General features: G+C 51.0%; 1 protein-coding gene across 1 annotated transcript in view; it reads right to left on the reverse strand.

Moving 5' to 3' along the window:
• LOC119957482 (anthrax toxin receptor 1-like) overlaps window positions 1-27,661 on the reverse strand; it is a 170,625-nt gene that overhangs the window by 132,675 nt on the left and 10,289 nt on the right. The window contains exons 2-3 of the mRNA XM_038785576.1: window positions 6,968-7,039; window positions 6,336-6,407 (exon numbers count right to left, since the gene is read on the reverse strand). Coding sequence (XP_038641504.1) covers window positions 6,336-6,407; window positions 6,968-7,039 — 144 coding nt within the window. The remainder of the gene's footprint in view (window positions 1-6,335; window positions 6,408-6,967; window positions 7,040-27,661) is intronic.

Genomic DNA, 27,661 nt, shown 5'->3' on the forward strand with positions numbered 1-27,661 from the left:
CCGGGGGTAGATCCCTGCCTGCTGGCTCCGCCCAGTAGGCGGAGTACAACTGTGTGTGCTGACCGAGCTGCAGCCATTTCAGCAGCAGCTGCGGGAGGCTCCACATCTCTGTGTAATAAAGCCTCGATTGCACTCTACTCTCGTCTCGTCGTTATTGATAGCGCATCACCCAGTGCCCACTCGAGGGTAGGGCAGGTGGGAGGGTATTCTGATAATCCCCCCCCCCCCACTTCCGTTCAGACAGCGTGTTTGGAGAGCAAACAGGTTGTATGGTCGGTCCTGTGAGCGAAGACCCTCGCCCTTCCCAGAGCAGATCTGTTGCTTCATTCTGCAGGGTAACACCTGTGCGGGCTTTAGAACGAGACAGGGCGCTGGAGGGAACCTTCACCCTTGCCCTCACTGTCTCTCCTGCAGGAGTTGACTCCCAGCTGAGAAAAGATAGCTAGGAGGGAACTGAAGAAAGGGATTAGGAGAGCTAAGAGAGGGCATGAAAAATCTTTGGCGGGTTGGATCAAGGAAAACCCCAAGGCCGTTTACACATATGTGAGAAATATGAGAATGACTAGAGCGAGGGTAGGTCCGATTAAGGACAGTAGCGGGAGATTGTGTATTGAGTCTGAAGAGATAGGAGAGGTCTTGAACAAGTATTTTTCTTCAGTACAAACGAGAGGGGCCATATTGTTGGAGAGGACAGCGTGAAGCAGACTGATAAGCTTGAGGAGATACTTGTCAGGAAGGAAGATGTGTTGCGCGTTTTGAAAAACTTGAGGATAGACAAGTCCCCCGGGCCTGACGGGATATATCCAAGGATTCTATGGGAAGCAAGAAATGAAATTGCAGAGCCGTTGGCAATGATCTTTTCGTCCTCGCTGTCAACAGGGGTGGTACCAGAGGATTGGAGAGTGGCGAATGTCGTGCCCCTGTTCAAAAAAGGGAATAGGGATAACCCTGGGAATTACAGGCGAGTTAGTCTTACTTCGGTGGTCTGCAAAGTAATGGAAAGGGTACTGAGGGATAGGATTTCTGAGCATCTGGAAAGGCATTGCTTGATTAGGGATAGTCAGCACGGATTTGTGAGGGGTAGGTCTTGCCTTACAAGTCTTATTGACTTCTTTGAGGAGGTGACCAAGCATGTGGATGAAGGTAAAGCAGTGGATGTAGTGTACATGGATTTTAGTAAGGCATTTGATAAGGTTCCCCATGTTAGGCTTATGCAGAAAGTAAGGAGGCGATAGTGCGAAATTTGGCCAGTTGGATAACAAACTGGCTAACCGATAGAAGACAGAGAGTGGTGGCGGATGGCAAATATTCAGCCTGGAGCCCAGTTATCAGTGGCGTACCGCAGGGATCAGTTCTGGGTCCTCTGCTGTTTGTGATTTTCATTAACGACTTGGATGAGGGAGTTGAAGGGTGGGTCAGTAAATTTGAAGATGATACGAAGATTGGTGGAGTTGTGGATAGTGAGGAGCGCTGTTGTCGGCTTCAAAGAGACATAGATAGAATGCAGAGCTGGGCTGAGACGTGGCAGATGGAGTTTAACCCTGACAAGTGTGAGGTTGTCCATTTTGGAAGGACAAATATGAATGCGGAATACAGGGTTAATGGTAGGGTTCTTGGCAATGTGGAGGAGCAGAGAGATCTTGGGGTCTATGTTCATAGATCTTTGAAAGTTGCCACTCAAGTGGATAGAGCTGTGAAGAAGGCCTATGGTGTGCTAGCGTTCATTACTGGCACTGCCTGAGGGGCTGGTTTAGCTCACCAGGCTAAATCACTGGCTTTTAAAGCAGACCAAGCAGGCCAGCAGCACGGTTCAATTCCCGTACCAGCCTCCCCGGACAGGCGCCAGAATGTGCCGACTAGGGGCTTTTCACAGTAACTTAATTGAAGCCTACTCGTGACAATAAGCAATTTTCATTTTCATTTCATTAGCAGAGGGATTGAATTTAAGAGCCGTGAGGTGATGATGCAGCTGTACAAAACCTTGGTCAGGCCGCATTTGGAGTACTGTGTGCAGTTCTGGTCACCTCATTTTAGGAAGGATGTGGAAGCTTTGGAAAAGGTGCAAAGGAGATTTACCAGGATGTTGCCTGGAATGGCGAGTAGGTCATACGAGGAAAGGTTGAGGGTGCTAGGCCTTTTCTCATTAGAACGGAGAAGGATGAGGGGCAACTTGATAGAGGTTTATAAGATGATTAGGGGAATAGATAGAGTAGACAGTCAGAGACTTTTTCCCCGGGTGGAACACACCATTACAAGAGGACATAAATTTAAGATAAATGGTGGAAGATATAGAGGGGATGTCAGAGGTAGGTTCTTTACCCAGAGAGTAGTGGGGGCATGGAATGCACTGCCTGTGGAAGTAGTTGAGTCGGAAAAGTTAGGGACCTTCAAGCGGCTATTGGATAGGTACATGGATTATGGTAGAATAATGGAGTGTAGGTTAACTTCTTAAGAGCAGCAGGGTAGCATTGTGGATAGCACAATTGCTTCACAGCTCCAGGGTCCCAAGTTCGATTTCGACTTGGGTCGCTGTCTGTGTGGAGTCTGCACATCCTCCCCGAGTCTGCGTGGGTTTCCTCCGGGTACTCCGGTTTCCTCCCACAGTCCAAAGATGTGCAGGTTGGGTGGATTGGCCATGAAAAATTGTCCAAAATTCTATGATTAACCTAGGACAAAAGTTCGGCGCAACATCGTGGGCCGAAGGGCCTGTTCTGTGCTGTATTTATCTATCTATCTATCAACAAGAGGTGGGGCTTGTATTAGGGGTGGAATGGTGTCCATGACCCGGTTGGCCAAGTGACCTCTGGCTCTGTGGCCTTTGTAGGGCCGGTGCTAGGAATTGCGGGCCCAATTCGGGGCAGCAGGGTAGCATGGTGGTTAGCATAAATGCTTCACAGCTCCAGGGTCCCAGGTTCGATTCCCGGCTGGGTCACTGTCTCTGTGGAGTCTGCACGTCCTCCCCCTGTGTGCGTGGGTTTCCTCCGGGTGCTCCGGTTTCCTCCCACAGTCCAAAGATGTGCAGGTTAGGTGGATTGGCCATGCTAAATTGCCCGTAGTGTCCTAATAAAAGTAAGGTTAAGGGGAGGGGTTGGGTTACGGGTATAGGGTGGATACGTGGGTTTGAGTGGGGTGATCATGGCTCGGCACAACATTGTGGGCCGAAGGGCCTGTTCTGTGCTGTACTGTTCTAATTAGAAATGTGATGGCGGGGCCCCTACTCTACAAAAGTAAAAATTTATGTATGTTTATATTTTGTGTAGTATGCTCGTCTTTAACCAAAAAAAAACATTAAATGCTTGATATACTAAAATTTTGAAACTTACTTACCCGGGCGGAAGGATTTGGCGGCGCAGGGCTGAAGGATTTGTCGACGGTAATGCGGTGCGTTCCCCAAAAGTAAAAACTGCCCTATAGTTTCTCTTAGAATACAGAAAAGGCTTCAAACAGTAACTCTGTCGCCGCTGGCGTGGGGCCCCCTTAAGGTACGGGGCCCAATTTGATGAAATTGGTCAAATAGGCTTAAAACCGGCCCTGGGCCTTTGAACCTGAAGTTCGGAATATCCGAGAGCCAGGGACCTTTAACTCGGAAAAGCTAGACAGGAGGATCCAATTGGAAAATAAATAATACTGTTTGATGGGGCTGGACTGGAATCAATCTTTTCTTTCCGTCTGTTCTTGCAGCCTCAAAGTGCTGTGTTGGTTTCCCCTCCCTGAAGCCTGTTGCTGTGCCTCTGATTAATGCCGACTGTTTGGAAAGTGGAGAGAGAGGGACCTGGAGGGCTGGCGACACTGATTTCCACTCTGTCCGTCTGGTTGGGCATTGATCCCTGAATGGAGATGAAAGGGCCCCAGACGGGTACCCTGCAAAGGATTCAGTCTGCCCACCTCCACAGCTCTCTGGGCCCTGGTGCGAGAGATTGAAAATCGCCTTGAGCATGAGCTAGAGCTCTGAGCTGGGCAACTTAATGCTTGCTCTTTGTTTCCGAGTGCAGTTTGCGTGGACCAATTTGTGTGCCTGTCCCTGCACAATCCAACCCCTTGAAGCACTGCTCCCCCACCATCCGATACATCACCCGATCTAACTGCAAAGCAGACACTGGGAAAGGTGAACAATTACTCCCATTGCTGGGGGGGGACATCCATTAACTCCAGATTCTGATCTTAGAATTTACTGTGCAGGAGGAAACCATTCAGCCCATCGAGTCTGGAAAGAGCACCCTACTAAAAGCCCAAGCCTCCGCCACCACCCTATCCCCGTAACCCAGTAACCCCACCTAACCTTTTCGGACACCAAGGGAAATTTAGCATGACCAATCCACTTAACCTGTACATCTTCAGACTGTGGGAGGAAACCGGAGCACCCGGAGGAAACCCACGCAGAGACGGGGAGAAGGTGCAGACTCCGCACAGACAGTCGCCCGAAGGCCGGAATTAAACCCGGCGCTGTGAGGCAGCAGTCACTCCTGCCACACACTGTTTTTGATGATTCCAGACCAGCGTCAACCACAGTTACTTGTGCCAATAAAACTCCATTCAGACGAGTGAATGGACCGATGCCATATTTGAGGATGGAACTGACAAGCGTACCATTTAACCACATTGAGACCCCCCCACCCCGCCTGCTTTCATTGCTGCACTCGGATCCCAGAAGGAACAAAGCTGTTTCCCCCCATCCCAACCTTCAAAAGCCAGCCTGGTGGTTTCCCGATAGTCTGGGCTGGCCATTTCCACCAGCAACGTGGAGTCAGAGCACGCGACATTCACGTTTAACCCCTCGAGCCCTGCCCGGTACATGGTGGGTCGGGATGATGTGTGTGGCAAGCATGTTCTACTTCCTCCCGCTGGGAGTCCACATGGATGTGGCATGTCCCGTAACAGCCTCCCCGAACAGGCGCCGGAATGTGGCGACTAGGGGCTTTTCACAGAAACTTCACTCGTGACAATAAGCGATTTTCATTTCATTTCATTTTCATTTCATGTCCCTTGCTGCGGAGGGAAGCAGCAGTGACAAGTCTGTCTGTCAGACAGGGGGCATCCCTGACTGAGGGAAAACCATACAGTACCAAAGGGAACGTTCCTGCAAGTCCAAGATACTGAAGACAGCATCAACGTGAATCAGAAAAGCCCCCAGTGCACCGCCTTGCATGACCCCCTCCTACCCACTCCTCACCGGCCCCCCCCATTATGAGGTTGCCGCTGCTCTTTGCAAGCTCCACTTCCTCATCTCCTGTCACCTCTACCCTCTTGCTCTGAGGTCCTGGTGCTGGGCGGAACCCAAGATGTTAGGGGGCCTCACGGTAGCATGGTGGTTAGCATCAATGCTTCACAGCTCCAGGGTCCCAGGTTCGATTCCCGGCTGGGTCACTGTCTGTGTGGAGTCTGCACGTCCTCCCCGTGTGTGCGTGGGTTTCCTCCGGGTGCTCCGGTTTCCTCCCACAGTCCAAAGATGTGTGGGTTAGGTGGATTGGCCATGCTAAATTGCCCGTAGTGTAAGGTTAATGGGGGGATTGTTGGGTTACGGGTATACGGGTTATGTGGGTTTAAGTAGGGTGATCACTGCTCGGCACAACATCGAGGGCCGAAGGGCCTGTTCTGTGCTGTGCTGTACTGTTCTAAAAAAAAAAAAATGTGTTGGAATATATTCAGAGGGCTGGTAATGAAGACCATCCCACCTGCTATCTACCCGAGGATCCTTCCCAGTTCCCCGAACCCTGAGCTTGAGCTTTGGCGAGCTTCTGCAGGCGCCTGGAGTCTTTGCCTGAATTACCGCAAGGTGTTACTCTGCTCTGCACAATGAGACCCTTCGCGGCGCAAGGCAAAAATCGGCATCAAGGTAGCACAGTGGTTAGCACAGCTTTACAGCTCCAGGGTCCCAGGTTCGATTCCTGGCTTGGGTCACTGTCTCTGCGGAGTCTGCACATTCTCCCCGTGTCTGCGTGGGTTTCCTCCGGGTGCTCCGGTTTCCTCCCACAGTCACAAAGATGTGCAGGTTTGGTGGGGGGTGGGTCTGGGTAAGGTGCTCTTTTGGGGCGGTGGGTGCAGACTCGATGGTCCGAATGGCCTCCTTCTGCACTGTAGGGATTCTATTCGAGGAAGTGAGTTTTTGTCATGTCGGATCCACTTAGTGTAAATTAAATGGTAACTCCACGAAGGGAATCGGACAATCCCTTCACAGGGGAGTGAGCAAACCCTTGAACGGAAAGGGAAATTGCCGGATTATGGGGATTATAGTGGGGAGCGGTCTTTTGAAGGGGCAGCAGAAGAACGATGGGCTGATTTCCTCCCCTTGCTCTGCCTGACTCCATGAGAACATTGACCCTGTGGGCGTCACTCACCTGTCTTCTGTCAGGGTCATGAGCGTGGTGCCTCTGGTAGAGAAAACGATGAAAGACATTCTCAGCTGAGGGCTGGAAAAGAACAAAACGGCTATTCAGAATGCGTGAAAGGGAGTTGAAAATAATAACTGATGTTCGGCGAGGGGGGGGGGGGGTAGCGTGGCAGCCATTTTGTGTCCGCAACGTCCCACTGGTTGCAGGGACTACCTCTCTTCGTTACGGCCTCACGGTAGCATGGTGGTTAGCATCAATGCTTCACAGCTCCAGGGTCCCAGGTTCGATTCCCGGCTGGGTCACTGTCTGTGCGGAGTCTGCACGTCCTCCCCGTGTGTGCGTGGGTTTCCTCCGGGTGCTCCGGTTTCCTCCCACAGTCCAAAGATGTGCGGGTTAGGTGGATTGGCCATGCTAAATTGCCCGTAGTGTAAGGTTAATGGGGGGATTGTTGGGTTACGGGTATACGGGTTACGTGGGTTTGAGTAGGGTGATCATTGCTCGGCACAACATCGAGGGCCGAAGGGCCTGTTCTGTGCTGTACTGTTCTGTGTTCTGTGTTGCTCAGGGGGCTCTTCTCAGTTCGGGAGAAAGAAATAGTCGGCATCTTTGAGAGTGGGCTTCTTCAGAGGAAGACTTACCTGATGAACTTGTGAGCCAGGTGGTCAACGAAGAAAAAGATTTCATTCCAGTGATGTTGAACGCTCCCAGATCTGAAAGGCAAGTTCAAATTCATCGATTAGCGTCTCAGACACATTTTTAAACAATTGCATCTCAGGTGTCACCTTAGGCCAGCATTTTGAAAGCGGCCTGCGTGAAATATTTGACCCAGCAATTATCGTGGGTCACCAATTCATATTATCGCCATTCAACGTGAAGAAATGGGAGCGATGGTGAGGGTTCGATTTGTGGATTATCTGTACTAAAACAGCCCAGCCAATAATAGTCGAGCTGGTCTTTGGCGAAGTAATCACGCTTGACCTTGTGAAGGAACGAACAAGCTAATACACGCACTGGGTTGTGCAGTCAACCAACTGGTTGACACCTGATAAAGCTCCACAAGGAAAAAACTGATTCAACAGGAACAATGGAGAGTCAGAACTCGGTTACAGATAAGAAATTGTCTGAAGGATAGAAAACCATGGGCTCCTGGCCAGAAGGTTAGTGTGGTGGGTGACCCAAGGGCTCAGCCTCAGACGATCCTTTAAAACCGAGATGGGGAGGAATTTCTTCAGCCAGAGGGTGGTGAATCTGTGGAACTCTTTGCCGCAGAAGGCTGTGGAGGCCAAATCACTGAGTGTCTTTAAGACAAAGATAGATAGGTTCTTGATTAATAAGGGGATCAGGGGTTTCATAGAATTTACAGTGCAGAAGGAGGCCATTCGGCCCATCGAGTCTGCACCGGCTCTTGCAAAGAGCACCCTACCCAAGGTCAACACCTCCACCCTATCCCCATAACCCAACCCAACACTAAGGGCAATTTTGGACACTAAGGGCAATTTAGCATGGCCAGTCCACCTAACCTGCACATCTTTGTGACTGTGGGAGGAAACCGGAGCACCCGGAGGAAACCCACGCACACACGGGGAGGATGTGCAGACTCCGCACAGACAGTGACCCAAGCCGGAATCGAACCTGGGACCCTGGAGCTGTGAAGCGATTGTGCTATCCGCAATGCTACCGTGCTGCCCTATGGGGGGGAGGGGGGGGGGGGGGGGGGGGGGGGGGTTATGGGGAGAAGGCAGGAGAATGAGGATGAGAAATAGATCAGCCATGATCGAATGGCGGAGCAGATTGGAAGGGCCGAGTGGCCTCATCCTGCTCCTGTGTCTTATGGTCTTATGGACAGCTGTCAAGTGTTACACGGAATGTATGCACTCCATGGGGAGGAGTTAAGTGCAGAAGAAACCGAAAGAGAGCTTGCAGTCTGGACAATCCAGAGCAGCAATCAGCAGCTGGACAACAGTTGCAGATGCCAAGAGAAAGTTGTGGTCAGCAAGTGTACAGTGCTCTGGCCAGACCGTGTGGCTTGAGTCCTGGGTCCACTCCTGGCCACCGAGGAAGAGTTGGGAGGCTGTGCGGGGAAGAACCACAACGCTGGTGGGTAACGTCAGCAGACCCAGCACAAACTGGAGAAGAGGTATCTTAGAGAACACGAGATACAGGAGCAGGAGTCAACACGAAGTAGCACCAGAAACAACCCCAGGGTGTATCTACCAGAGATCATTGGAATCGAGGCAACCAGGAACATTTCAAACCTTTATTGACTTTCTCCAACCATGTACAGGGATAGATAATAATAATAATAAACTTTATTAGTGTCACACGCAGGCTTATTTAACACTGCAATGAAGTTACTGTGAAAATCCCCTAGTCGCCACATTCCGGCGCCTGTTCGGGTACACAGAGGGAGAATTCAGAATGTCCAATTCACCTAACAGCACGTCTTTCGGGACTTGTGGGAGGAAACCGGAGCACCCGGAGGAAACCCACGCAGACACGGGGTGAATGTGCAGACTCCACACGGACAGTGACCCGAGCCGGGAATCGAACCCAGGATCCTGGTTCTATGAAGCGACAGTGCTAACCACTGTGTTGCCATGCCGCCTTCTAGAAGCATCTCTCTCTCAGTTCTAGAGACACGTGACCTGGCACCACTAATGAAGTGTGTGAGCTGTCGGCAACAGAGCGACTAGCCTTCAGACCACAATTAGGACCATGGAGGCACGGTGGCACAGTGGTTAGCACTGCTGTCTCACAGCGCCAGGGACCCGGTTGAATTCCTGGTTCGGGTGACCGTCTGTGCGGAGTCTGCACTTTCTCCCCGTCTCTGCGTGGGTTTCCTCCGGGTGCTCCGGTTTCCTCCCACAGTCCAAAGATGCGCAGGTTAGGTGGATTGGCCATGCTAAATTGCCCCTTAGTGTCCATAAGGTTGGGTGGTGTTACGGGGTTAGGGTTGGGCCGTGGGCCTAGGTAGGGTGCTCTTTTGAAGGGTTGGGTGCAGATTCAATGGGCTGCATGACCTCCTTCTGCACTGTCATGATTCTATGATTCTTTCCAAGGGCTGGTGCAGACTCAATGGGCCGAATGGCCCCCTTCTGCACTGTAAAGTCTATGATTCTGTGAAGGAAGAAAAAACAAAGTGTTCTGAGTTAAGGAGACAATTGCAGCAACCAGATTTAAAGGGGGACAGCAGGCTTCAGAGGTAAATGAAATGTTTGATGCCATTTCAGTAAAATCAGGAAATCAAGAGTTAAAGTAATTGTGAACAGTTTGTCCAGCAGCCGGGACAAAGAAATCCTAAAGGGGATTGGCGTAAAACCTGGACTGGATTCACTGTTAAATGTGGAGTAGTCTCCACGAGTCGTTTATAAATCCTGGTCTAGATTTCGGAATGCAAACCACCAATGGAAAGCATTATTGTGAGAGAAGATTTTAAAATGTGTTTTTAAAAATATATATTTAGAGTACCCAATTCATTTTTTCCAATGAAGGGGCAATTTAGCGTGGCCAATCCACCTACAATCTTTGGATTGTGGGGGCGAAACCCACCAAAACAGGACTCCACAAGGACAGTGACCCAGAGCCGGGATTCGAAACTGGGACCTTGGCACCGTGAGGCAGCAGTGCTAACCACTACGCCCGCCGTGCTGCCACTTAAAATGTGTTATTGGGAGGGAGCGGAATTTGGAAACTCTCATGTGACAATAGAACATAGAACAGTACAGCACAGAACAGGCCCTTCGGCCCTCGATGTTGTGCCGAGCAATGATCACCCCACTTAAACCCACGTAACCCGTAACCCAACAATCCCCCCATTAACCTTACACTACGGGCAATTTAGCATGGCCAATCCACCTAACCCGCACATCTTTGGACTGTGGGAGGAAACCGGAGCACCCGGAGGAAACCCACGCACACACGGGGAGGACGTGCAGACTCCACACAGACAGTGACCCAGCCGGGAATCGAACCTGGGACCCTGGAGCTGTGAAGCATTGATGCTAACCACCATGCTACCGTGAGGCCCCAATCATCTGGGGGAAATCAGAGGAGAAATTCACAGACATTGACTGGAGAGTTGAGTCTGTCGGAGCTTAAGATCTGCTTTGCCATATGTGTTGACCTTAAAATCTATGTATAATTAAGCTAATGGGGGAGTATTGTATCATAATATAATGTTTTCATGTTTAGGAAATCTATTTTTCTTGTTGTTAAAACTAATTAGCCCTGTGACTCTTGCTCCAGGTTCTAAAACAAAATGAACCGTCGCAATCTTTCTGAGGCAGGGCTCCATTGTGTGATCTTCCCACCCAATTGCAACACCGACTGGGATGGGGGCAAGTCCGGTTTGGAGCCCTATCCTTCAGGACTTGACCAGCTTTTGCCTGTGCTGGGACTGCTGAGCCTCCCTTGGGTCATGGCTGAACAAGACCCCTCTTCCGGAGCACATGGTGCTCACCTCAAAGCCCTATCCAAATGCTGTCCTACTTCAAGCCGAGGTGGGCAGGCAATTTGCTCGATCCTTTTTGAGATTTCACGGGGCCTCGGCCACTGAATAACGTCACGGGTAAGCAGCATCGTTTTGGCAATGGCTAGAGGATGGGCTGTGGTCCGCATTTACATCTGGTGAGCCCGATAGGGTCATGCTGGCTCTTGCACCTGGGCTGCTGTGTCACGGATATTGAATGGGGATATGCCCGTCCCAGTTGGGATGATGTTTGGCTTCGATGGGACCGGAAGGTTCTGCTGGCAGTAAGGGCCAGGAAAGCGTGGACATCACCTCAGCTTTTTCTGTGTCACTGGGTCAACGTTCTGGAATTCTTAACCAGACAGCTTTCGAGGGGCTTCGTCAACGTCGAAGCCGGCGGGAATTCTAAACGAAGGCCCGAACCTTCTCCACGCATGCGACGGTGTGTTGTCAGGGAGTCCCAGTTGTCGTGGCAACAGGAAGACAAGCAGGTTATTCTCTGCAGCTGTGGACGGTGATGGCAGAGGAACTTTCTTTCCATCTGCAGCTGACCAGGAATCTCCCTCATGCCTCCGGCCAGCCGTTGGCAAGTGCTGGAAGGATTCACAGTCGGAGAGGCAACCTGTCTGGCCTCGTCATGAGCGCACTATTGTTGGTCGTCATGTCTGAGACTGGGACCCAAACCCAGAACTTTGACTCAAGGATGTGTCCCACTGCATCATAAGTCCTCCCAGCTCAAGGTGTGTCGGGATGGGCAATATATGCCACTTGCCATCCAGTTTTTCACCTTCTTCCAGGAAAAAGCTGGACAAGTACTGCAATGAAAGATTAATCTTGCTCAATGGGCTGATCAGGAAGATAAGCAATCCAAGGCTATTGAACAAACCAAGTCATTTCAGAACTTTCTCAAATCAGAGGAGCATTTGATGAAGGAACAGTGTCATATCCTGAAAGTTTTCACCACAAGCAACTTAACAAAGGAACGAGGTCAACTGTGAAGACAATGAGCTGAGCAAATTGCTCGTTTCATTTCCTGGTTGAGTTGTTCAGAGAGTATTTAAGGCACAAGATATGATTGGGTCACATTGGGCAATGGTTAAGTTGGAGGCAGGATTATGTTGAGTTGGAATTGAACAAAACTGGATCATTCTCATTTCAGCTTGTCCTGTGAGAAGGTTGTGAGCTGGGCCAGTCTGGAAGTTGTCTTGGGCTCAAAGGCAAAGTTGCTCTGAGATTGGAAAGCAGCTGTGCTATGCCCTCCCAAAGTGTTGGAGAGTTTGGGGAAAATTGAAAGAATCGGAAGAGGCTTTTAATCAAATAAGAGCTTGAAAGTGTCTTGAGGTACTAAATGGACAAGTGTAGTCATGGAGATGAAGTATGTGGAAGAAAACATGAGTTGAAAGTACTCCGGAGTAAAAGCTGTTTTAAGAGTGGAATGGGATAGGGGTTGAAAACATTTTGAAGCAATTGTGAATGGGTTCCTCAGAATGAAGCTTGGCCTGTTCATAGCAAAGATGACAGTTCCTGTCCAATGCCTCCACGGAGCAGGAAGAATCTGTTCTGGCTCTAAGTTAATTCTACTTTTTCATGAAGGATATGGCCACGCAATTGAGGGAAAACTCAAATTAATTTTTGGGAGTTAATTGACACAAGCTGATCTTGGTGCAATTTGAAAGTAGCTGGCTGCTTTTCATGTAAGTGGGTGGATTTGTGTGTGAAACAACAACTTCAGCTCAATTCTCTGAAATTCAAACAACTGCTGTCTTGCAAAATGTCTTTTCCTGCACAGCTGTACAGAATAGTCTTTGTGATCTAAGCATAATTAGCTGGTTCCATTGGGAAGTGAATCATTTAGCTGACAGCATTTGAGATCATTAAAAGTGGTTCTACTGACACAAAATCTGACTACAAATTGATTGTGAAAGCAGGGAGGTCATGATGGAGTTGTATTGAAGTTTCATGAGGCCACAGCTGGAGCACCGTGTGCAGTTCTGGTCACCACATTATAGGAAGGATGTGATTGCACTGGAGGGGATGCAGAGGAGACTCACCAGGACGTTGCCTGGGATTGAACATTTAACTTACAAAGTGAGGTTGGATAGGTTTGGGTTGTTTTCTCTGGAGCAGAGAAGACTGAGGGATGACCCAATTGAGGTGCACAAGATTGAGGGGTGTGGATAGGGAGCAACTAATCCTCTTAGTTTAAGGGTCAGTCACACGGGGACAAAGTGAGGGGTGGGAGGTTCGGGGGGGGATTGAGGAAAAGTCTTTTTTTCCTCCCAGAAGGTGGTAACAGTCTGGAATGCGCTGCCTGGGAGGGTGGTAGAGGCAGGATATGTCTCATCCTTTGAAAAAATTACCTGGATGAGCACAAGTCGCGTCTTAACATTCAAGGCTCTGGGCCAAGTAAGTGCTGGCCAAGTGCGATTAGGTGGGTAGGTCAGGGCCTTTCATGTATAGGTGCCGATTTGATGAACTGAAGGGCCTCTTCTGCATTGTATCAGTCTGTGATTGAACACAAAGCAAACACAGCTGGTGCTGTGTTCATCAGATCATGTGACTCTGCTACATCCCAACACTTGCCTGTTACCTTGAGCTTTTTCCCCCCAATTGCCTATCTAATTACATTCTTCATTGTTAAAAAGATAGAATCTCACAACTGCAGGGTAACAGTTGGCTGTGTTCATTGCAAAACGTGATTAGAACATAGAACAGTACAGCACAGAACAGGCCCTTCGGCCCTCAATGTTGTGCCGAGCCATGATCGCCCTACTCAAACTCACGTAACCTTACTTTTATTAGGACACTACGGGCAATTTTTTAGCATGGCCAATCCACCTAACCCGCACATCTTTGGACTGTGGGAGGAAACCGGAGCACCCGGAGGAAACCCACGCACACAGGGGGAGGACGTGCAGACTCCACACAGACAGTGACCCAGCCGGGAATCGAACCTGGGACCCTGGAGCTGTGAAGCATTTATGCTAACCACCATGCTACCCTGCTGACAACTTAAAAGCTACATTTGTTCAATTGAGTTGGGTGGGCTGGAATCGGATGTGTTAAAGTTCAGGATGACCTCTCCCAAGATGCTGCCCAACTAATATTATTCTTTGAAGCAAGTAAGTAAAGGTGTCCCAGGCAGGGTGACATCAAGAACTTTTATTCAAAATGAGCCATTGATTGACAACCAGGGGAAGTCCAAGATGTGCTGGCCTTGGAAAGGGTCCAGAGGAGGTTCACAGGAATGATCCCTGGAATAAAGAGCTTGTCGTATGAGGAACGGTTGAGGACTCTGGGTCTGGACCCGTTGGGAGTTCCGAAGGATGAGGGGGGATCTTATTGAAACTTACAAGGTACTGCGAGGCCTGGATAGACTGGATGTGGAGAGGATGTTTCCACTGGGAGGAAAAGCTAGAACCAGAGGATACAATCTCAGACTAAAGGGACGATCCTTTAAAACAGAGATGAGGAGGAATTCCTTCAGCCAGAGGGTGGTGAATCTGTGGAACTCTTTGCCGCAGAAGGCTGTGGAGGCCAAATCACCTGAGTGTCTTTAAGACCGAGATAGATAGGTTCTTTGTTGATCAGGGGTTATGAGGAGAATGGGGAGGGGAAATATCAGCCATGATTGAATGGGGGAGCAGACTCGATGGGCCGAGTGGCCTAATTTTGCTCCGATGTCTTATGGTCTTGTGAGACCTGTTCAGTATGGCCTGCGTACACCCTTAACCTAACATCCGCTCATTTCCGTAGGAGTGTTATATTGAAGTAGTTCAGTTTGAAGCTATTGCACAAGTTAATGCCAATTATCAGGCTGGTGTCAGCTCTCTTTTTCCACACGTTTTTCAACTCTGTCAATTCCTCATTTGTCATTTTTGCCTTGTTGAAAGGCAATGATTTTCATGTGCTGAGAACAATCTCCCGTTTCTTCATTCACAAGGAGCAGGAGCGATCGTGAGGGCCGTGGAGGAGCCGGCGACATATTTCGCTGGAGTTTCCATTTTAAACCCAGCTGCGTGCGGCACTGTCAATGGGGGCCTTGTTCAATAACAATGTGGCCATACTCTTTCACCCTGGGCATCTTGTCCTCTTCCGTTTCCAAGGATGCTGGCAAACAGTGCCATTGTTTCATTGCAGAGCAGTAGAAGGCTGGGTCCATCAAAACACAAGTGGATCTGTCTGAGGTCTTTCTCTCTCTCTCTCTCTCTCTCTCTGACTGGACGCTAATCAAAGAGCCTGCAGGCTTGGGGCGTTACTGCTCCGAGTTCCACCAAAACAAAGCAAGGACTGAAGGAAGCTGCAAAGCAGCAAGATTTATCCCACCCCGAAAAGCAAGGAGCGGTCAATGTGAAGTGTGAAGTCCACACTCGCTTTTTAACTTTCACACACACTTCTCGGGGCACAGGCCACCACAACGCATGACTGGCCCTCCATTCCATCCCTTCAAGCCCACCTCCCTCCACTCGAGGTGGGTATTGGGCCTCCGGTCCAGTTAGGCGCGAATGTTTCCATGCTTGGGAAACGTTACACTGCACCCAGCGGCCAATAGTGTAACCGAGATTGAGGGTGCATGGAAACATTCCCAAGTTCACTAAGGTTCTCATTGATTGCTTGACTAATCCCTGCTTCCTGTCGTCATTTTGCTCCTGCAGCTAAGGGGTTAGCTCGATGAAGTAAATGTGATGTCTGAACTTGCCAACGAATCCACGGTGACCTCAGTTTATTTGCACTGGACCATTTGCTGTCCTTGTCTTCCATTCTGTGCACCTGCAGTGGTCATTCTCCTGGTCCATGTTCTGTCCCATCACCCCGACTTGATGCGTGACTAGGTGGGTGCCACATTTACTCGAGGTCTTCCACGAGTTTCTTCAGGCTGGAGTCCCGACTGTTTCTTGACCTTTTTTTCCGTTGGTCATTTGGACAGATGTTGACCAATCATGTTCACCTACTTTGTGATCCCAAAGATCTTTGCCCTGCATCCAAACTTCGAACCAGCTGAAATTCCATGGCCTTTTTTTGTTTGCACCAACAGAGGAGGACCAAGGTAGGCCAGTGGTTAGAAAAACGTTGAAAAGATAGATCGGGTAAATCCAGAACTGAGTAACATTAGACAGAGAGGTACAGGGGCAGTAGCAGTAAACCAGACCGCTTCTCCAGCCTGCTGCACCATCCGTAGTCCATAGCTGTCCCTCAGCTGTCCTGTCCATTTCCCAGGCCCCTCGATATCCTTGCTTCTCAAAACTGTCCATTCCGTCGTGAACGGGTTCGACATCCAACATCCTCTTGGGTCGGGATTTCTAAAGATTCACAGCCCTCTCCAGAAAATAAGTTTTTCTCCTCGTGTGCCACCGAAATGGCCAACCCCTTACCGTGGGACCATGTCCACTCGTCCCCCTCCCACCCAGGCATTGCCTTCTTCCAGAACCTTCCATCAGGCAGAAGGTACAGAAGTCTAAAGACTCGCACATCCAGAGATAGGAACAGCTTCTTCCCCACAGCTCCCATACTCCTCAACGACTCCCTCTCGGACTGATCTGTTCCCTGTAAGAACACTATTCACAACGCCCTGTGCTGCTCTCCAATCACTATTTGTTTATGTACCATTTGTCAATGTACTCTTGTGAATTATTTTTTTATTTCTCTACTATGTGCGTACTTTGTATGTTCCCCTTGGCCGCAGAAAAATACATTGCACAGTACTTTGGTATTTGTGACAATAAATATCAATCAATCCAATCTGGGGCGGGATTCTCCAACCCCCCCCTCCCCAGCCGGGTCAGAGAATCGGCGGGGGCCGGCGTGAATCCCGACCCCCCTCGTCTCCCGGAGTCTCCGGCACCACGGGGCAGCACGGTAGCATGGTGGCGAGCATAAGTGCTTCACAGCTCCAGGGTCCCAGGTTCGATTCCCGGCTGGGTTACTGTCTGTGCGGAGTCTGCACGCCCTCCCCGTGTGTGCGTGGGTTTCCTCCGGGTGCTCCGGTTTCCTCCCACAGTCCAAAGATGTGCGGGTTAGGTGGATTGGCCATGCTAAATTGCCCTTAGTGTCCTAAAAAAGTAAGGTTAAGGGGGGGGAGGGGGGTTGTTGGGTTACGGGTATAGGGTGGATACGTGGGTTTGAGTAGGGTGATAATTGCTCGGCACAACATCGAGGGCCGAAGGGCCTGTTCGGTGCTGTACTGTTCTATCTATTCTATCTACCAGGGATTTGGCGGGGGCGGGAATTGCACTGCGCCTGTCAGCGGGCCCCCCCCACCCCGGCAATTCTCCGGCCCGAGATGGGCCAGAGCCGCTGACGCTCCGGCGCATGCGCGGACTTCTGCCTGCCGGCGAAGTCCCTTCAGCCCCGGCCGGCGGGGCGCCAACCACTCCGGCCCGGGCCTAGCCCCTCAAGGTTAGGGCTTGGTCCCCAAAGGTGCGGATTGGGGGGGGGGCGGGCCGACGCCGGAGTGGTTCACGCCACTCCATCCCGCCGGGACCCCCCCCCGCCCTGCTGGGTAGGGGAGAATCCCACCCTTGGACTCTGCAATCGAGAGGAAAAGCCGCCCAGCATCAAGCCCTTGAAGGATTTTAAATGATTTCCGGAAGATCATGTACTGATTTAAAAGGAGCGAATCGGTGATGTCGCGGTGTTGTCACTGGCCTAGTAATCCAGGGACCCAGGGTCATGCCCTAGGGACCCGGGTCCCACACCCACCACACTTGTCCTGGAAATGAAAGCCTAAAGACAACCATGAAACCATTGTCGATGTTGTTGTGAAAACCCATCTGGTTCACTAATGTCCCTTCGGAAGGGAAATCTGTCCGGCCTTCCCCGGTCTGGCCCACGCGTGATTCCTGACCCACCGCAGTGTGGCTGAATCTTCACTGCCCCCTCTCTGAAACGGCCGAGTCAGACACCTGAGTTCACGGGCAATTAGGGACAGGCGGCAAATGCCGGCCCTGCCCAGCGAAGCCCACATCCCACCAGGAATGAAAGAAGAGGAGCTCTATTAGAGAGACGAGAGGGAATGAATTGGAATGAGGAGCAAAGATCCAGAGGCAGAAATGTGAAACAGAAGCAGAAAATGCTGGAAATAATTAAACAAGGGTAGCCTCTCTTGGGAAAAATTAATGTCCACAAGTGGAACATTAGCTTGCAGTACGATGCGTCAGCAGAATGGGGACGAGGAATAAAGAAAAAGCCTCCGAAACATTCATCTGAAGCTCGCCGTTATTTTTTTTTAAAATATGAATTTCCAGGATTCCTATTTAAAATGTGGTTGGCGAGGTCAGTGTTTGTTTGGCCGTTAAAGCAATCTGCTGTTCAGCAGGGCACACGTAATTCACAGGCCATCCATCTGCCCAGGAGAAGAATCGGTTCGAGGGTATGTTGTTCGGTGAAGTAGCCCACGCCCAGGGAACGCCAGGGCACCCAAAGCCCAACTGGAAGGCCACTGCCGAAGGAAGCGAGGAAGTCCCCCAACATCTGGGAAACTATGGCGACCGCAGCTGGGGGCGGGAGTCTCGGAAGTGAGGGGCGGGCCTACACACACAAGGTGTTGGCAAACAGGGGAAGCTTCATGTGTGCCCGCTGGCGACAGCCGTTGCCTTCCCAGAACTGCCGCAGATGTTACCATCCGACCTTCCCATCGCTCCAAGGCTGCACCCCATCATCTCCTGGCGTGACGGATCAACGCTTACCAGGGCAAGGATTTCCAAACCCTCACTAAAGCCCCCAATGCCTCAATTACTTTCCTCAATGAGAGGTGAAAAAGAATCCGTACTGATCGCACCCCCCCCCCCCCCGATGCTTCTAGAATTGGTGATGAACTGCACAGCTCACTCGGCCGGTTTCTCGTTTGAATCATAGAATCCCTAAAGCGCAGGAGGACGCCATTCAGCCCATTGAGCCCTGCACTGACCCTCCAACCTAGGCCGACACCCCCCCCCCCCCCCTCCACTAACCTTCGGACTAACGATCCACCTAACCTGCACGTCCTTGTGACTTGTGGGAGGGAACCCGCGCAGACACGGGGAGAACGCGCAAACTCCACACAGACAGTCGTCCGAGGTTAGAATTGAACCCAGGTCCCTGGCGCTGTGAGGCAGCAGTGCTAAACACTTTGGAGTGGCTGAAGCAGCCAGTTCCAACCTGAAATCATTTGGGATGCCCAGGCAGTCTTCCCCCCCCCCGATTCACTCCCACTTCCTTTTTCATATGAGGCAGCATCTCGTGTCCAACTCTCCTGCATCCTCTCTCTCTCTCTGGGGCTGGTTTAGCTCACAAGGCTAAATCGCTGGCTTTTAAAGCAGACCAAGCAGGCCAGTAGCACGGTTTGATTCCCGTACCAGCCTCCCCGGACAGGCGCCGGAATGTGGCGACTAGGGGCTTTTCACAGTAACTTCATTGAAGCCTACTCGTGACAATAAGCGATTTTCATTCATTTTTCTCATCCCAGCCTGTGTCAGGAGGAGCGCCGCATCGTGCTGACCCGGTGACCTGCCGGCACCGTATTTCCCATCATTTTAGTGTCACCACTTTCCGGGGGAAACAGGAGATTTGTCGTTGCAGTTTTCCTTCACTGCCATCGAGGCGAGCTGCCTCGGGGAGGTTTAAACTGAGTGTTCACTGTTGCCAGTCAGAGGAAACACAATATCCATACAGACCTGCCGCTTAATTACAAATAGAGATGGGGAACACTGCTTTCAGTGTCCTGCCCAGATGCACTGTTTGCCTAACGTAAGGATGTCCTCCCACAGCCTCCCCTCCACACCATTATTCAACCCATGTGGAAAACTGATCTAAAGGAACCTTTTGAAGGGACAGATGCACTCGCTGTCTGTCAAGTGGGTTATGTCTTTCTGATGTGGATTGTGGTCAGTTAACGACTGGAGAGATGTGAGGGGCCGCAAAGCACTGGATTTCTGAAATTCCCTTTGAATGAAAGCGTTAAACGAGGAAATGGGTTCCATCTGAGTGTTCCTGCTTGCCGACACTACCTAGAAACCTGGTGGAATCCCTCAATTTAACCTGTTCATCGGAGTTCTGATGTAAGGTCACTTTCTCTCCACTCTCCCCCCCCCACCCCCCCCCCCCCCCCCCACTCTCTCTCTCTCTCTCTCTCTCTCCCTTCCCTGTCTCTCTTTATCCTCCTCTCTCTCCCCTCTCTCCTCCTCCTCGCTCCCTGTCTCTTTATCCTCCTCTCTCTCTCTCTCTCTCCCTCTCTCTCCCTTTCCCTTGTGGTGATATGATCTGCATACCTGTCTGCCATTGGGCCAGAACGTCGGCTTACCATTGGCCCTGGTCGGTCATGTGCCTCTCGACCGATTGGCCGAGAGGCTGAGTTAACCACGCCTCTATTAACGAGGTATAAATGGTCAGACACCTGACGATCGTCCTTTCCATTGTAGAGGATCACAGAGCTGTGTACTAGTCAATTAAAGCCAGACTTTGGTAAATCACTCGCCTCGCGTACAATTGATGGTACATCATCCCTCTCTCTTTCTCCTCTCTCTTTCCTCCTCTCTCTCCCCCCTCTTCCTCCCTCTTTCCCCCACGTTCCTCCTCCCTCTTTCCCCACGTTCCTCCTCCCTCTTTCCCCACGTTCCTCCTCCCTCTTTCCCCCACGTTCCTCCTCCCTCTTTCTCCCACATTCCTCCTCCCTCTTTCCCCACGTTCCTCCTCCCTCTTTCCCCCACGTTCCTCCTCCCTCTTTCCCCCACGTTCCTCCTCCCTCTTTCCCCACGTTCCTCCTCCCTCTTTCCCCACGTTCCTCCTCCCTCTTTCCCCCACGTTCCTCCTCCCTCTTTCCCCATGTTCCTCCTCCCTCTTTCTCCCACATTCCTCCTCCCTCTTTCCCCATGTTCCTCCTCCCTCTTTCCCCACATTCCTCCTCCCACTTTCCCCACGTTCCTCCTCCCTCTTTCCCCACGTTCCTCCTCCCTCTTTCCCCCACGTTCCGCCTCCTTCTTTCCCCCCACGTTCCGCCTCCCTCTTTCCCACCACGTTCCTCCTCCCTCTTTCCCCCACGTTCCTCCTCCCTCTTTCCCCACGTTCCTCCTCCCTCTTTCCCACGTTCCTCCTCCCTCTTTCCCCCACGTTCCTCCTCCCTCTTTCCCCCACGTTCCTCCTCCCTCTTTCCCCCACGTTCCTCCTCCCTCTTTCCCAACGTTCCGCCTCCCTCTTTCTCCCACGTTCCTCCTCCCTCTTTCCCCATGTTCCTCCTCCCTCTTTCCCCACGTTCCTCCTCCCACTTTCCCCACGTTCCTCCTCCCTCTTTCCCCCATGTTCCTCCTCCCTCTTTCCCCCACGTTCCGCCTCCTTCTTTCCCCCCACGTTCCGCCTCCCTCTTTCCCACCACGTTCCTCCTCCCTCTTTCCCCCACGTTCCTCCTCCCTCTTTCCCCACGTTCCTCCTCCCTCTTTCCCCCACGTTCCTCCTCCCTCTTTCCCCACGTTCCTCCTCCCTCTTTCCCCACGTTCCTCCTCCCTCTTTCCCCACGTTCCTCCTCCCTCTTTCCCCACGTTCCTCCTCCCTCTTTCCCCACGTTCCTCCTCCCTCTTTCCCCACGTTCCTCCTCCCTCTTTCCCCCACGTTCCTCCTCCCTCTTTCCCCCACGTTCCTCCTCCCTCTTTCCCAACGTTCCGCCTCCCTCTTTCCCAATGTTCCTCCTCCCTCTTTCCCCCACGTTCCTCCTCCCTCTTTCCCCCACGTTCCTCCTCCCTTTCCCCCAAGTTCCTCCTCCCTCTTTCCCCCACGTTCCGCCTCCTTCTTTCCCCCCACGTTCCGCCTCCCTCTTTCCCACCACGTTCCTCCTCCCTCTTTCCCCCACGTTCCTCCTCCCTCTTTCCCCACGTTCCTCCTCCCTCTTTCCCCACGTTCCTCCTCCCTCTTTCCCCACGTTCCTCCTCCCTCTTTCCCCCACGTTCCTCCTCCCTCTTTCCCAACGTTCCGCCTCCCTCTTTCCCAACGTTCCGCCTCCCTCTTTCCCCCACGTTCCTCCTCCCTCTTTCCCCCACGTTCCTCCTCCCTCTTTCCCCACGTTCCTCCTCCCTCTTTCCCCCACGTTCCTCCTCCCTCTTTCCCCCCATGTTCCTCCTCCCTCTTTCCCCCCGTTCCTCCTCCCTCTTTCCCCCACGTTCCTCCTCCCACTTTCCCCACGTTCCTCCTCCCTCTTTCCCCCACGTTCCTCCTCCCTCTTTCCCCCACGTTCCTGCTCCCATGTTCCAACGCTGACTCTATTTCTCACTTCACAGACGTTGCCTGGACTGCTGCCGACTATTCCCGCCATTTTCTGGGGTTGTTAACCACGTCCCACTCGCCGGCCCATCCACAGGTAACTCTGACTCCACCAGGAACACCCACCTGACGCCGCCTGCAGCTCTAATTCAGTGTCAAATGGACGGAACGCCACGAGCAATGAATGTACGAAGCATGTGCGCTGTGAGCGAACCGTCCAACGGTAAAGTTGAGATAATCACCCCGAGAGCTGTCTTTCCCGTTGTCCGTTGTCTCCTCCCATGCCAAGAAGCCAGTCCTCCCAAGTCCCAAATCTGTTCAGCAATATAAAAGCCATCCCTATTTCCAGCAAGTCGGATCAGAGTTGAGTGGCCAAGGACTCCATTCGCTGTCTCTGTTTTTGAGCTGATTCCTCTCTCTGTTGTCCATGTCAAACTGACCTGATTCCAGTGTGGACACTTTTTTTTCTCTTTTATTTTGAAAAAAGTCCGGTTCAGCTGAGCATTATCCTCGTCCCATCTTCTCCCACCGACTGGGTGGGGTGTCCTCCTGGGAAGGAGTCTGCATTTCTTTCCAAAGAAACTGCCTTTGCAAGTGCCACAGTCCTTACAGACGGCCGACCAATCCAGGAGCAACACTGACCTGATCAGCAAAAACGTTCCTTTTTCAATAAGCAAATATATACCATGAATAGCACTGCATCGACCGAGTGCAGGGCCTCACGGTAGCATGGTGGTTAGCATCAATGCTTCACAGCTCCAGGGTCCCAGGTTCGATTCCCGGCTGGGTCACTGTCTGTGTGGAGTCTGCACGCCCTCCCCGTGTGTGCGTGGGTTTCCTCCGGGTGCTCCGGTTTCCTCCCACAGTCCAAAGATGTGCGGGTTAGGTGGATTGGCCATGCTAAATTGCCCATAGTGTAAGGTTAATGGGGGGATTGCTAAATTGCCCGTAGTGTCCTAAAAAGTAAGGTTAAGGGGGGGGTTGTTGGGTTACGGGTATAGGGTGGATACGTGAGTTTGAGTAGGGTGATCATTGCTCGGCACAACATCGAGGGCCGAAGGGCCTGTTCTGTGCTGTACTGTTCTATGTTCTAAATTCATTGCCAATTTTTCTGAATTGTAGCACAGCCAACAAGTGGTTTGTCTCGGGTTCCATCGTTGCTGAATTCCAAGTGTGGGACCTAAAGTCAAACCTGATGGCTCCCCCAGCCCCCCGTTCTACTTCTGATCAGCCTATTCCCAAATTTTCCCTTCTGTAAGAGCACATATGTTAGTCATCCTCGACTGTGTAGCCTTGAATAAACCACACACTCTGGCATCTGCTGTTTCCCAGTACAGCCCGGCTGCCTCGATGTCCAGCAATGTTTTATCAGCTCGAGATCTGGGCAGAGTTGCTAAAATGCCCGGTTCAATCCTCCCGCGCCGATGCCACCTGGGGTGAAGAGTTAAAGATCACCGTGAAGAGAGTTCCTTGTGGCTTCTTCCGAGCCACCCCCAGCCATTTGCAAACACTGCTTTTCAGGAAGAGGGCCCACAGTTCTCTTCAGCATCACATTACTAAGGTCCCGAGGCTCCCCAGAAGTTTGGACTGACTGCGGTGTGCATGTGTATGTCAGTGTATGTGTGAAGAAGCAGATCCATTCGGAATGTTGCCCAAGCCACAGTAAATTAGATCGATTCAATGAGGAGATTCACCAGGTTAATCCCAGAGCTGAAGGGGTTGGATTACGAGGAGAGGTTGAGTAGACTGGGACTGTACTCGTTGGAATTTAGAAGGATGCGGGGGGGATCTTATAGAAACATATAAAATTATGAAGGGAATAGATAGGATAGATGCGGGCAGGTTGTTTCCACTGGCGGGTGAAAGCAGAACTAGGGGGCATAGCCTCAAAATAAGGGGAAGTAGATTTAGGACTGAGTTTAAGGGGAACTTCTTCGCCCAAAGGGTTGTGAATCTATGGAATTCCTTGCCCAGTGAAGCAGTAGAGGCTCCTTCATTAAATGTTTTAAGATAAAGATAGTTTTTTGAAGAATAATGGGATTAAGGGTTATGGTTTTTTTTTAGAACAGTACAGCACAGAACAGGCCCTTTGGCCCTCAATGTTGTGCCAAGCAATGATCACCCTACTCAACCCTACTCAACCACCCTATACCAGTAACCCCCCCCCCCAATTAACCTTATTTTTTTTTAGGACACTAAGGGCAATTTAGCATGCCCAATCCACCTAACCCGCACATCTTTGGACTGTGGGAGGAAACCGGAGCACCCGGAGGAAACCCACGCACACACGGGGAGGACGTGCAGACTCCGCACAGACAGTGACCCAGCCTGTAATTGAACCTGGGACCCTGGAGCTGTGAAGCATTTATGCTAACCGCCATGCTACCGTGCTGTTCGGGCCGGAAAGTGGAGCTGAGTCCACAAAAGATCAGCCATGATCTCATTGAATGGCGGAGCAGGCTCGAGGGGCCAGATGGCCGACTCCTGCTCCTAGTTCTTATAACTGACCATGAAGAATTCTGAGACGCCAATATGAATGATTGCCGGCAGAACTGTCGTCAATGACAACAATTGAGTTCCATCTTTGAGATATCTGCAGCCCAGCTGCACACTCAATGTTTGTTCTCGTTGGGAATATTTTGGACTGGGGTTCATCATCACCTTCAAAGAGTGAAGAGTCAGGGCTCCAAATAGAAACAGACGTTGCAATTCCACGTGATTGACTGCAACAGGGGAGCATCCAAAAGTGGAGGCCGTGGCCCCGTGGGAAAGACTTCCAGCCGGTGACCATGAAAATCTAGGTTGCAATGCTGAGCGAGTGCTGCAGGCACCGCCTGTTGAGTAAGGAGTTCACCTCGTTCTTCAGGCCTCTCAGGCCCACTGGTACCATCTGACGGAAGAGCCTATCCCTCAATCAAGAAGACTGACACAGATTATCTGCTCATTGTTTTGCTGACCTAGAACTTGCTGTGGGCAAATTGGCTGCTGCTTATCCTACTGAATAACAGTGACTGCAAAAAGTATTTCATGAATGCAAGCCGTTTTATCGTATCAAATGTGGTGCGTCCAATTGTGGGATTCCTTCAATTAAAAAGAAAAATTGAACCCAGACCAACCCGGTGACCTGCAGTGTGTGAAATGAACTGCGCCACACTGAGATTGCCAGATGGATAATCAGCAACAATTAACACTTGCATGTCGTAAAACACCCCAAAGTGCTCCACAGCAGTTTCCAAATGAGTCATGATAGCAAGGAGGTCAGGTCAGGGGCAGCCAAAAACCTGCTCCAAGAAGTAGGCGATCTGAAAGGAGGGAAGCGAGGGAGAGAGAGACGAGGAGGGGAAATAGAGCAGAGGAGTTGTGGGTTTACAGGTGCTCACAAAGTTAGAGAAGCACGAGGCCATGGTTTGGGGCGGGGGGGGGGGGGGTGGATTTGAAGACAGGATTGAGAATTTTTCAACCTCGTTTGACCGGAAGTCTATGGAGGTCAGAAGTCACAAGGGTGATAGGGAATGGGGCCTGCTGCCGGTTGACACATTGGAAATGAGTTTTGGATGAACTGAGTTTTAGAGGTATGAACCTGGGCGATCCGGGCAGTGAAATAATCAAGTCTGTCTTCCTCAGCACAACATTGTCATTCAATTAGTGCCCAGGGCAAATTCCTGCAACGTAATTCGAGGCAGGTAAAGAAAGGACAACTTGTATTTGTGTCACGCGCTTCATGACTTTGACAAGGTGGGTTCACTGTTGCAATGCAGGCAACGTGGCAGTCAGGGCAGCAGGGTGGCGCAGTGGTTAGCACTGCTTCCTCACGGGGCTGAGGTCCCAGGTTCGATCCCGGCTCTGGGTCACTGCCCGTGAGGAGTTTGCACGTTCTCCCCGTGTTTGTATGGGTTGCACCCCCACAACCCAAAGATGTGCAGGCGAGGTGGATTGGCCACGCTAAATTGCCCCTTAATTGGAAAAAATTAATTGGGTACTCTAAATTTATTTTTTTAAAAATGGAAACGTGGCAGTCAACCTGTGCACAGCGAGATCCCACGCGCACCAACGCGAGGGTGGCCAGATCACCTGTCTTTTTGCCACTCCCCCCCCCGTCTAGGCCTCCACTGGGTAGAAGCTGTCGGTATAGGCCCAAAGCCTGACTCAATTCCTGCGACCTTCCCCGGGAGAACTCCTGCTTGGACAGTATCGCGGCAGACAAGGACTTGTATCACTTTGTCACCTGCCTCTCAGCGAATCACAGTGAAGGGCAGTGATATTTGTCCTGCACACCATTGGACAGGCCTGGTCCAATGCGCCACACGAATGCTCTTCCAGCAGAAAGCCACAAAGTATTAAACACTGGAGCAGCACAGACTGTTCAAGCTCCCAGCAACTTTCCCAGCAATATCATATTTTCCACTAAACCCCTCGCACTAAGTAATGAGGTTATGGTGCTGTGACTGCAGACTGATGCCAAGCTGTAAACATCACCCCAGGAGGAGAAACTACAGCAATTTTCTCACCTGCTACTTCACTTCAGCATCTTGCAACCAAGTGGGGAGAAAGGGGCTGCTCTCAAATATCACATTTCTACATCAGCAAAAAAAAAATGAAGCAACATCGACACAGGGACTGACGGAGGTGACATTATTTCTGGGCGGGCTTTGTTGATGGGCTCAGTTATTGAAGGGCAAAGTGACCCCAATTCATGTTGCAACTTTGCCATCAGAAAACACTGCAAGGCTTGTTACAAGTGGGACTGCACATGGGGGGGGGAACAGACACCTAGCTCTGGGCAGGGAAATTAGGATCAAGGGACTCCGGGGGAGGGGGGGGGGGGGGGGGGGGGAGAGAGAGCTGGGGATAGCCGAAAGTCTTGTCAAAGTTTTGAGAAGCCTTTGCAAGAAGAAAAGGGAAATGGGGTGTCGAAATGATTCAGCCTGGGGATTCCAGACAGCTTCCATTTAATGAAGAAGTATTTGGGGGAAAGGGGGTACAGTTTGGGTCAAGTGTTGTTGACCATCAGGAGCTGTCGGGCAGGAGATGCACGAACAGACTCAAAAACAGCTTCTTCCCCGCTGTTACCAGACTTCTAAACGACCCTATTATGGACTGACCTGATTAACACTACACCCCTGTATGCTTCACCTGATGCCAGTGTTTGTGTTGCCCTATTATGTATTTTCTTTTCTTTTATTTTCAGGTGCTTAATGATCCGTTGAGCTGCTCGCAAGAAAAAATACTTTTACTGTACCTCGGTAGACGTGACAGTAAACAAAATCCAATCCAACATCAAATGGCAACAAGTCACTCCCACCAGTCCACGTGTCTCAAACAACAAGTTTATTTTTCCAAGAGCTGCCCCCTTTAAGAGAGGATTGATTACCATCAATGCCAAGACTTGGATTAGGATGCTGCTTCACTTTGGAATCCACAGTTACTGCAATAACATGCTGTAATTCCAAACCAATAACTTTGCAAAGCGTTGCCAGTGTGATGTCTGCAGATTGCTGCAGTAATTATATCAAGTCTGTCGTTTGCCCTTCTTGGAGATCTCACCTTGTTCGGTCTCCCAGGCCGTGCCTAGTTACCATTCATACCTGTGAATAATCTCCCAGTCAGAATGAGCTGCTGCCCTCCAGCATCCTGTTGGACA

This window comes from Scyliorhinus canicula, chromosome 26 (genome assembly GCF_902713615.1).
Source record: "Scyliorhinus canicula chromosome 26, sScyCan1.1, whole genome shotgun sequence".
Classification (NCBI taxonomy): domain Eukaryota; kingdom Metazoa; phylum Chordata; class Chondrichthyes; order Carcharhiniformes; family Scyliorhinidae; genus Scyliorhinus; species Scyliorhinus canicula.